Raw genomic sequence first — 12,134 nt, 5'->3', positions numbered from 1 at the left:
TCTATAAGGTGACATGCTGAGAATTGGAGAGTTGGATGGATAATTGTCCCTTAACTTTTGTACGGTGAGATACCTGGGAATGTATAAAATGGATAAAAGTGTGTTGCTGCCCTTAATAACAAGTCTAGGCTGCCTTTTGCCTAATGCAATTACAAAAATAATGTCTCTTTAGAAAGGTTGCCATTGGCACAAAAGTTGTAAAGAAATAAAGGGTCAAAACTAGAGCTTAATCTTCTTTACTTAACAATACAAACCTGTTTCTTTAGAAATAGGAATGTCTTCAGCAGTACAGGAATAGCGATAGAATAGTTAACAAAGTGCTTTGTTATGACAAATGGTGTGGGAGGGAGGCCCTGCCAATCAGCCTGTCACATAATAGCCACTTTTGTCCTTAGGACTAAGGCCAAAAGAGGTGATTGAGGTGGGATATTTAATTCAAAGGACTCAAATTGTATAGCTAGGGAATATACAAATGACTTTTAGGATTTACGGGACAGTGTTTGTTCCTATGCGCATAAACCGTGTGTTCTTTAAAATAGGGAGATTCACTCATTGGTAGGAGGATGTCCTCTTGAACTGAACTGGAAGGTTCTTTCCTAGACAAGTCATCTTTTCTAGTTTTGTATGGTAGCGAGGAAGGCAACTCCCAACAGTTAATCATATGACTCCCCTCATAAAGAGCATCTCTCTCCAGATTTATCTCAATATTAGAACAGAACATCACAGAAGGGACCATAAAAGTGGACAAACATGTTCCACTATACATGGATAGTGTGGGTACTCGACCTCTACTGCCGTATGTCATAAGTATTTGCCAAAACGGGCTCATGGTTCAGTTGACCAAGTTCTGGGAAAACAGTCAATGAATGAGCTTCCAGAAGAGGAGGACTCCATATATCCTACTCTTTCCAGACCAGCGCCACTAAAGGCAAATCCTTATTTCAATGGATGAAAGGGTTGTAAGTAATGTAATCCGATCTGCAAATGGTAAAGGAATACTTTTAACTAAAGTAATGGGGTTAAATGGAGCTAGTGGCAGAGATGTATCTCTTCTAAATTAAGGCAGAGTGCATTCTAGCTATAAAACTCCTGTACTGAGACACCATCCCAGTATGGCCTGGTTCTTGCTACAGCATCCTCTCTTGCATGCCTAAGGAGAGGGGAGAGATCGGTTGGAGTCTTAAGCGACTCCTGTCTTCTTGGACTTCCTCGATATCTTCTTAGAGCAGAGATAACACTTGAAACCCTTTTTAGAGCAGAGATAACACTTGAAGGTTTCACATCCCTCAGTGCCTCAAGAGGAAAAGCATGCATTAGAAAAATATTATAGGGGCAGCCTCAGAGGTGGCAAAACTTCCTCCTGTCGATGGAGCACCAGCGATGCCCAGGGAAGACCAACTTCGTCGTTATGCAGCCATACATAGTAGGGGACCCTTACAAAAGGAAAAGAATGATTAAATTAGTGACAGATGGACTGAGTATACATGTCACGCATAAATGGCTTTACCTGGAAACAACAGCATATCTTGGCACTTATCATTCAATTTATCCAGGTTTACCCAAACACAATTAGCCTGTTTACACAATTATCCCTCTATTCTGATAGGGAAAGCAAAAAATGAAGAGTCAAAATTTGAAAGGCAGTTAGAGTAGGTGTGTACTGCTTTTAGCCAAAGCAAAAAATGCTAGTCTTATTCACTGACCGGTGGGCGAGGCTTCTCCATCACCTACCGGTAGTTACAACTGCTTTATTAAATTTTAATGGCTCTTCTAGCTTCACTAAAGTCATACTCATACTTCATGGACAATAGCTTGTATTCTTGAAAGAACAAGTAAAATGTCTTCTGGTAGCTGGAAACTAGCATAAAAATTACAAACTTATAACAGAGTTTGTATTTTTCCTAACATACAAACCCGAATTCTTTACTATAGGAGATATTCTAGCGTGAGCTGGAAAATACGGCAGAAAACCTTAACAAGGTCGTTAACGACCGGGCCAGTAGTTATCCACCTGTTAGGGGTGGGGGACCGCCAGTCAGCCACCGAACACCTTCAATCGGATTCTAGCTAGGACTATTTTTAGGGGGCGGTGACGGAGGGAAGATTTGTGTAAAGAATTTGGGTTTGTATGTTAGGAAAAATACAAACTCTGTTATAAGTTTGTTATTTGTTCCTACACTAAATACAAACCCTCATTCTTTACTGTAGGAGACTTAGTCTTGAGGTCAGGGTGGACTAGTTCCCTATTCCTAGGGAAGATAGTCCTCAGACTAGACTCTTTTGATGAAAAAATCTCCCATTAACTCTTCTTTGTAGATCCCCATAATCTTAGCACGACTGAAAGTTTGTAATTACGTGGAAACAAATGTTTCAGGATGAAGAGGGTCGGGAACATACGACTTGGACCCTATCATACTTAGGATTCCCCTGACCTTGAAAAGGGGAACCCTCGTGACTACGAGCATAACTTATACCCTGTGAGAGGAGTCAGATGAGTTTCATACCTTATTTCCATTGGCGAGTCCAGCTGAAACTGGTTACAGACTAGGAAAACCCAGATGGGAGGAAGAAAGAAGGTGCAGAAGATAGATGGATGTCTTTCTAAAACCTAGTGTAACACAGAATCCTCAACCAATGGCTACTGTCCCCTGAAAGGGCGTAAGGTAGCTACAGCACCTATTGACCTGCCACAATAAGCCCTATAGAAAAGGTGTTTAGAGACTCATGTGTCACATCGGTTAAATAGTGAGTGGTGAATGTAGATTGGCGTTTCCAGACTCCAGCTCTTAAGACTTGGGAGACTGAAAAATTCTTCTTAAACGCCAGTGAGGCAGCCACGCCTATAACTTGATGGGCTTTGGGTTGAGCTGCCTCTGGGTCTTGCAATAACTTTCTTGAGCCAGAAAGAGATGGTGTTGCGAGAGATTCTCTTCTTTACCTTGTTGGTACCAAGGAGGAGATGATGGAGGCGTGGTCTGAAAGGTCTGGTGCGCTTCAGGTATTTCCTTAGCACCCTGACTGGGCAGAGTAGCAATTGGTCAGTATCCTGTGTTACCCTATTGAGGCTTGAAAATTTAAATTCTCTAAACCTCTCATTGGCCGATGAAGGATTCTGATTTTTGGCCACAAAGTCTGGCATGAAGTTGAGCGAGACTTTCCCCCCATCCTCTAGAATGGGTGACTTTGTAGGATAGACCATGAAGTTCACGAACCCTTTTTGCCGAGGCCAGAGCTACTAGGAAGACGGTCTTAAGGGTTAGGAAGTAGTCAGAGGTCCTATTTAAGGGCTCATAGGGTGGTCCCTTCAAGGAACGTAAGACCAGGGACACGTCCCAAGGTGGTGGTCTAATTTCAACTGGGGGGCAAGATCTCTCAAAACCTCGAATCAACAAGGTGATATCTTCTGAGGTGGAAAGGTCAACCCCTCTCAGTCTACAGATGAGGCTTAAGGCTGAACAATAGCCTTTAATTGCCGAGACTAAGAGGAGTTTCTCCTCCCTGAGGTACACCAGGAAGTCTGCCACTCATGGAAGAGAGGGATCGAGTGGAGATACGCCTCGCCCTCTACACGAAGTTGCAAACATACTCCATCTTGCTTGGTAGAGGTTTGTGGAAGATTGGCGCAGGTGCCTGGACATGTGCTCAGCCACCTTTCCTGAAAAGCCTCTGCTTCTGAGGAGAGACTGGACAGCCTCCAGGCTTGAAGCTTCAGGAAGTGGATTCTCCCGTGGGGGATACCACTGTGTGGCTGCGTCAACAGAAGGGGTTCTGGAGGCAGAAACTTTGGAACTTGAACCAGCAGGGAAAGAAGGTCTGCGTACCACTCTCTGCTTGGCCATGCCGGAGCTATTAGAGCTAGCTTGCAGTTCCGGGAGGTCCTGAGTTTGTTGATCAACCTTCTGAGCAGGCAAAAGGATGGAAACGCATATGTGTCCAGGTTGTCCCAGGAATGTTGTAGGGCGTCCTGGATCGCTGCCTGATGGTCTGGAACTGGGGACCCGTAGCGGGGAAGTTTCGCATTCAGAGAAGTGGCAAACAGGTCTATTGTGGGAAACCCCACAAAGCAATTACTGTCTTCGCTACTCGAGGATCCAAAGACCATTCGCCAATCAACACTTGGTGATGCCTGCTTAGTTGATCCGCCACGATGTTTCTCAGGCCCGGAATAAACCTGGCCGTGAGAGAAATGTTGTGACATTGCGCTCACTGGCAAATCTGGACCGCTAGCAGACAGAGGTCTCTTGCCAGAGTACCCCCTTGTTTGTTGATGTACGAGACGGCTGTGGAGTTGTCGCTCATCAGCACCACCTCTCGTCCTTGTAGATCTTTTACAAAGAATTTTCGGCCTTTCCAGGCTGCTAATAATTCCAGGTGATTTATGTGGAGAGTTTGCTCTATCGCAGACCAAACTCCTGATGCTAATTTCGGGCCTAGGTGGGAACCCCAGCCCCGTAGCGATGCGTCCGAAAAGAGTTTTACCTTCGGACTGGGGCTTAAGAGGGGAATACCCTTTAGGGTATTCTCTCTGGTTGACCACCAATGAATATCTTGTAACACCTGAGCTGGAACCTCCACTGACAAGAATGGGGAATCGATCTTTTGAGACCAATCGGTCTTCAGATGCCACTGGAGACTTCTCATTCTTGATCTTCCGCCTGGAACTAGTTTTTACAGGGAGGAAAGATGGCCCAGAAGACTCTGCCCCGACTTGGCTGTAGGCGGTAGTGGAGACAAGAGATGGGCGATGGATTGATCCAGTCTCCGTACTCTGTCTTCCGAAGGGAACACCCTCCCTACCTGGGTGTTGATGGACATACCCAGATAGTTTAAGACTTGGGTTGGAGTCAAGCAAGACTTCTCTGTGTTTACAAGGATCCCCAGGTCCTTGCAAAGGTCTAGAAGTCTTCTCAGGTGATCCAGAGCTAGCTCCCTGGACAAGGCCAGGAGTAGCCAATCGTCCAGGTATCTTTGCAGACGTATTCCATGCTTGTGAGCCCACGAAGGTATGAGATCAAAAACCTTCGTAAAGACCTGTGGGGCGGTCGAGAGGCCGAAGCATAGGACTTTGAACTCGAAGATTCGACCCTGAACCAGATAGCGTAGGAATTTCCGAGATGTGCGATGGATCGGCACTTGGAAATATGCATCTTTTAAGTCCACCGATGCCATAAAGTCTCCTGGACGCACCGCTTGGGTCACGGAGGCTGCTGTCTCCATTTTGAATGAAGTTTGCTTCACAAACTGGTTCAAGGTCGAGAGATCGATTACGGGTCTCCAACCTCCCGAGGCTTTCTCTACCAGAAAGAAGCGACTGAAAAACCCCAGGGAGGCGTTGGAGACTTCTTGAATGGCGCCTTTTAGAAGCATGCTCTGGATCTCCCGAGCTAGGGCTTGCTGTTTCCCTGGATCCCAAGGGATCTGGGAGGACGAGATCGGGGGAGGAATTGTAGGAGGAGGAGAGTCTATGAAGGGGATGCGGTACCCCTAACGAAGCACCTTGATGGTCCATTGCATGGCCCCCAATGCCTTCCACCTCCTCCAACTCCCCTGCAGGCAACCCCCTACGCACTGTGAGGGGGAAGCCGTGACCCTATTTCTGTTTAGGGTTTCTCCCACTGCCTTTAGCCTTAGGAGGATCCGACTTTCCTCTGCCCATGGGTTTGGCTATAAAAGAGGGGCGGCTGAGTCTCTTGGCTGGGAGTGGAGTTGCGGTTGTGGTTTTGGGTTGTGGAGTTGGCTGCTGTTGCATTGTGCGAAGGGAAGCAACCTTTTACATCGTGGTGTCCTGCGTCTATTTCCTCCAAGTATCTAAGGCAGAGGAAACTGCCTGTTTAGAAAAGAGGAGAGGTTGCAAAAGATCAGAGTTCCTCAAATCTGACTTCTCGATCTTACCGATGCTCCTATGAAGTCTGGAAACTACTGATTCCCTCCTTTTTAGAATCCAGTTGCTCCACATGGTTGCAGTCGTAGCAGTGTTAGGAAGTCCATTGTTTTGGCCCCAGCCGCAAGGACTTCCTGCAGGGACTGCATGGAGTTTTGGTTTGATAGGTCTTCGTGACTCGCTAGGTAGCCGACTGTGCCTGACCACGTGTCAAACCAGGATAATGCCTCCAGAAGGGACATTGACGCTGCTTCCATTGCCGAGGCTTCTATGGCGGTGAAGGAGACTGGGAGAGAAGAGTCTCTCTCTGCAGAGCAGCCAGGTGTAAGCCTTGCTGTGAGGGGATCCAGGGTAAGAGGAGAAGGGTTGCCGTCTCTGACCTTGTAAAAACACTTTTGCCTCGAAAATGGAAATTGCAGAAGTTTATGGGATCCTTGAGACTTCAAGGAACTCGTTTCCCCCGAGACCGCCTGCGAGACCTTCAACAGACGGCCTGCAGTGTGAATAGACCAGGGAAGTTCGATTCTGGTTTTAGGGTTAGGTGGAGGACGACATAGTCTGTCTAAAGCTGGAGCGTCGGTATGTCGCGGTGACAGATGTAAATCCCCGAGGCCTGAGATATTACACATCGTTCTTAGAGCCCTCAGATAGGAGGACTCTAAATCCTTTGCTGGTTGTTCTTCCGAGGAATCTTCCGGTCGCGCTAATTCCTCGCGAGGAAGGGCGATAGAAGCCCGAGTGTCTCGAGGTAACGGCGACGTAGAATACTCCATTGCCGTTATTCCAAGAGAAGGCTGAGCGCTGGCTAAGGGCGCCGCGCGTGCCTGATCTTGCCTGGAAGTCGATGGTCTAGGCATGGTGACCAAATTAACGGTACTGTCTCAGTAAGAAGTTGCATTGATCGGCGGTCTGGCCTTTTTCCTCTGTTTTCAACTGAGGAGAAGAAGGGTTGAACCCCTACGTCTTCTTCCGAAGTTCTCGTGAGGCTCATATTCCGTAACTCGTTAGGAAGTACGGGAACCGAAGCTGTTCTGTCTGAAACACGATGGTGAGGTGAAATCGCGCGGATATGTCCGGAGACTTGCACGATTGGGAGGTTGAAGGACGGGAGCGCTTTCTCTCTGTTGATACGAAGCGAAGGCGAGAAGAAGTGCTCTTTCTCCCTTCCCTAGAGTGATCTGAGCTCCTTAAGTTAATATGTGAAGGAGAGGGATCGCTCTCAGAGTGCTCTTTTTCCTTGGTCGCGCTCTGGGCGCGATTAGATGAAAAATCGCTCTAACGTGAGCACTTATTACGGTTAGGAGAACTCTCTCGTGACGAAGAGCGAGAACGTATCATAGTGCTCAGCTCTTCTTTTTACAGCGCCTAGATGATCCCTCGGGAGAGGAAGACGATCGCGAGGCAGAACGATGACGCGAGGATGCACTCTTCTTATGTTTATGACGAGAGCGCTTATCGTCTCTCGGCGAGAAATTTCGTGAAGAGATAGAAGGTGAGGAAGAGCGAGAACGATGACGTCTCTTCCTATGTCGCCTCTCTCTCCGACGAGAACGTCTGGGTGAAGGAGAGCGAGCTCTCTTTTTCCTCTTCTCTCTCTCCCTCTTAGCCTCCGAGGAGGAGGAGGAGGAGGAGGAGGAGGAGGAGGAGGGGGAGGGGGAGGGGGAGGTATAGCGATGAATGCGCTTGCGACGTTGTGGTTTCGTAGAAGCGCAAGCGAGAAGCGAAGTAGGCGCCGCGGGAGCTGAAGTTACTACATCTGCCGACACTTCAGCGGCTGCCGACTGGGTTAACGGGATGTAGACGAGGTCCGGAACTCCCGAAGGTTCAAAAACAGAAGGGACCTAAGGTAAGACTGTGCCTGCGAGGAACTGATTCCACACTTCCACCGAAGGAGAACCAGGAAGTCCAAGGGCAGGCCATACCACTCGTAAGTGATCTGGAATAGAAGCGGTAATAGTTATTCCCAATGGTGGAAGAAGTTGTCCCACTGGGAGGAGCAACGTGATCCGCCTGACCAGGGGGAATGGGAGTTAAGTCAATGGTGCCGCTCTTCCTTGACCCCCCCCCCCCCCCTAAAGGAAGGAGGCAAGGAAGAGTCTGAAGGGAGAGATCGAAGAAGAGGCCCGAGACTCCTTACCTTTCGACAGCAAACCTGGAGGTAACGAATCCTTCTTGGATTTCTTCTTCCTCCTCACGAACTTATCCCATTCTCTACATACTTGGCAGGGGGAGCCTTCAGAACACCTATGACCTCTGCACGAAGGGCATAGGGAATGAGGATCCACCTCCGGTGGTGACATGAATATGCCACAAGATTTTGGGGGAATCCCGGGACACTTCCTCATAATAGAGGACATCACATCTAATAAAGAAAAGAAAAAGAAAAAGTTGATAAACATACTAAAGAAAGGCTAATCTGCCAGTCAAACAAAAGCAGGAGCAGCGGTGCTACCACTGCAACGGCTAGAATTCGATTGAAGGTGTTCCGTGGCTACTGACCGGCGGTCCCCCACCCCTAACAGGTGGATAACTACCGGCCCGGTCGTTAACGATCTTATTAAGGTTTTCTGCCGTATTTTCAAGCTCGCGCTAGAATATCTCCTATAGTAAATATTGGATGTCAAGGTGGGACCAGAGATACACGGTGGTGGAGGGTTTGTATTTAGTGCAGGAACAATAATCACTTATATCAGTAACACAGTACTGTAAATAAAAACAAAAATACTGTTTACACAGTATACATAAAAAGTGAAACTCAACATACCGCATACCACGTAGGGATATTCTTAGATGTTATAAAACCTCCCATAATCCCACCAATGTTTGGAAAGACTACAGCAAATAGGAGTGACATTGGAAACCAGGCCATCTTTTATAGAAGCTGCTCTGAAAAATAAAATAAGTGTCCTTTATGACATCAAGAAGACAAGTTCTTAAAGACATAATAAATTACACAATGACTTCCACTTTCAATAGAATAGATGGGTTTTCTTTTACATATTACTTGCATTGAAAAGTATTGGAACATGCTTAACCCACCCAAACCCAATCGTAAGAAAGGATATAGTGATCTAGGTTAGGTTAGGTGGGATAATTTAGGATATGAAATATATATGGCCTAAATTTACTTGAAATTCATGCACATCAGCAAACACCGTTGCCATTGAAATTCCAATTCTTACCAGTAGATATGTTGCTAATGCCAACCTGTTTGCAGATATACAATTATTTTATTCTATTCATTTGTACATCTGGGGAACAGTTTTGATGGCATTAATTTATGAAAACAACTTACTTTTCAAGTTTTAAGAAGGATGGGTTAAACTAGGAAATAAAGTATGATGCTAATAAAGTTTCAAAGGGCACCAGGTCAGGAAGTAAACACAGGGCTCTGTACTTCTTTAGAACAAGCTAAGGACATGGAGGTCTAAGAGCGAGTGACAGAGAGGAATATCCCATCCAGATAGGTAAGGATACCAGTCCTAGGTTAGGTTATATTGTAACCTAATGTTTGATTCCTTTATAAAATATGGTTTTTGAGTCATAACTTCTAGGGTTTGAAAAAAAATCTATAACTTAAAAATACAGGTTTCCGCATAAAATTTTCATCAGAATTGATCAAATTTCTCAACAAAAAGTGGTACCTCTACATACGAATTTAATCCGTTCCACAACCGACTTCGGATGTAGAAAATGTTCGGATGTAGAATCGAATTTTCCCAAAAGAATACATTGAAATAGGATTAATCCATGGTTGAGCCCAAAAACCTATGATAACTCCTTAATAAATTACTACACATAATTACACATGACAATATGCACTCTAAATTAGATAATAGACATGTAAAAAAGAATAATTATCAAGAAATAATAAATAAGAAACAGGTTTTTAGCGTCACTTTACCTAAGAAAATCCAGCGCAGGTGTTGGTCTTGCTACGCAGAGAGGTGACGGACAGGCGGCGAGGAGGTAGAGAGGTTGACTACGATAAACGTACACTACCGTAACTTATTCTAACTTACACTAAGTGAACTTTAACCTAACTTAGCTTATTTATTATTTTTATTTTTATATTTTATATTTTTTTTTACATTTTCTTTTTTTCTTTTTGATGATTAATTTTAATCACTTTCACTCTAAACTTAAAATTGATTGAATTTTTTTCTCTTCAATCTTTGCCGTTTTCTTTGTTTCACTTTCTTTCGCTTCACTCTTTGCCGTTTTCTTTGAACCACTTCCTTCCTCTTCATCAAGAGTTCGCTTCGTATTTTTTTAAAAGAAGCTATCGATAGAAAGTTGCTTGGTACAGCTTTTCAGAATGTTTCGAAAATAAGTTAGGGAAACATCATCAAACTGCGCAACTACACGACAAACCTGCAATTTCTTTGGATGGTATTTGTCAATGAAGTCGACCACGTCTTGATATTTTTCTAACACCTCTTTTATTTGCGCTTAACCTAACACATGTTCTACCTCCTTGTCATCACTCATGTGCTCAGACATAGCATGGAGTTCCTTGAGCTCCTCTGTAGTAAGTTCGTCGTTATGTTCTTTTGCAAGTTCACTCACACTCAAAACGTGATTTATGTTTTTAGAGTCTCTCTCTCTCTCTCTCTCTCTCTCTCTCTCTCTCTCTCTCTCTCTCCTTGATGCTTAATCACCATCAAACGTTCTGTAGTAACGTTCTCTCTCTCTCTCTCTCTCTCTCTCTCTCTCTCTCTCTCTCTCTCTCTCTCTCTCTCTCTCTCTCTCTCATGCTTTTCAATAATTCCTTGCTTTACTTCTAAAGAAAGCATTTCCTTATTCCTTTTCTCACCACTACCACTACCACTTGTGAAACTAAGCCTTTTAGGACCCATGATTTACGTAAAATACCGTAAAAGGATGAACGTAAAAAATCACGATAAAAACACAGTTAATAGCAGAACGCACGGGGCACAACCACACGAAGCCGTCGAGAACAGAGGAATGTCCCAAGCCACGCTAATTGAGGGTCCCTCCGAGGTAGAAATGCTGCCTTCTATCGGCGGAAATGAAAAAATACATCCGGCGCTATGAGTACCATCTACCTGCACGGGTATTGTTTACTTCGGGTGTCGAAAAAAAATTCGGGTGTAGAGTAGGAACGTGTTCGAATTGTACTTCGCGTGTCGAAAAATTCGGATACAACCGGTACGACGAAAATTGCTTACTTCGTGTGTCGAAATAAAATTCTGGTGTAGAGTCGAAAAATTGCTCGAATTTTACTTCGGATGTTGGAAAATTCGGATGGAGATACGTTCGTGTGTAGAGGTTCCACTGTACATCAGAAGTACCCATAAGTTTTGGTAAAATGTTATTTTCATTAGTAAAATAAATTTTTGAATATACTTACCCGATAATCATGTAGCTGTCAACTCTGTTGCCGACAGAAATCTACGGTCGGGATACGCCAGCGATCGCTATACAGGTGGGGGTGAACACCACAGCGCCATCTGTGGTCAGGTACTCCAGTACTTCTTGTCAACACCACCTCAATTTTTTCCTCGGTCCACTGGTTCTCTATGGGGAGGAAGGGTGGGTCAATTAAATCATGATTATCGGGTAAGTATATTCAAAAATTTATTTTACTAATGAAAATAACATTTTTCAATATTAATCTTACCCGATAATCATGTAGCTGATTCACACCCAGGGTGGTGGGTGGAGACCAGCATACATGTTAACAAAGAAGCTAAGTATCCCGTATTTTATTTTATTAGTTATTCAAAAATAACATAAAATAAATAAGTACCTGGTAAGGAAGACGACTTGAACCATTACTCTGCCTTTATTAAGTACGTCTTCCTTACTGAGCGTAGCGGTCCTCTTAGGATGCTGAACGACTCTTAGGTGCTGAAGTATAAAGGGCTGCAACCCATACTAAAGGACCTCATCACAACCTTTAACCTCGGCGCTTCTCAAGAAAGAATTGACCACCCGCCAAATCAACAAGGATGTGGAAGGCTTCTTAGCCGACCGTACAACCCATAAAAAGTATTCAAGAGAAAGGTTAAAAAGGTTATGGGATTATGGGAATGTAGTGGCTGAGCCCCCGCCTACTACTGCATTCGTTGCTACGAATGGTCCCAGGGTGTAGCAGTTCTCGTAAAGAGACTGGACGTCTTTGAGATAGAATGATGCGAACACTGACTTGCTTCTCCAATAGGTTGCATCCATAACATTCTGCAGAGAACGGTTCTGTTTGAGGGCCACTGAAGTAGCCACAGCTCTC

At 44.8% G+C, this 12,134-nt stretch overlaps 1 protein-coding gene across 2 annotated transcripts in view; it reads right to left on the bottom strand.

Moving 5' to 3' along the window:
* Positions 1 to 12,134, bottom strand: part of Tspo (Translocator protein) — a 48,562-nt gene that overhangs the window by 22,300 nt on the left and 14,128 nt on the right. Inside the window, exon 2 of one of the 2 annotated variants that reach the window (XM_068376669.1) lies at positions 8,646 to 8,767. In XM_068376669.1, coding sequence (XP_068232770.1) covers positions 8,646 to 8,750 — 105 coding nt within the window. In that variant the 5' untranslated portion in view covers positions 8,751 to 8,767. The remainder of the gene's footprint in view (positions 1 to 8,645; positions 8,768 to 12,134) is intronic. The other variant, XM_068376670.1, reaches the window with a different exon arrangement.

Source organism: Palaemon carinicauda, chromosome 7 (genome assembly GCF_036898095.1).
Source record: "Palaemon carinicauda isolate YSFRI2023 chromosome 7, ASM3689809v2, whole genome shotgun sequence".
In the NCBI taxonomy this organism is placed as follows: Eukaryota; Metazoa; Arthropoda; class Malacostraca; order Decapoda; family Palaemonidae; genus Palaemon; species Palaemon carinicauda.
This window is presented reverse-complemented; position numbering and strand designations above follow the sequence as displayed.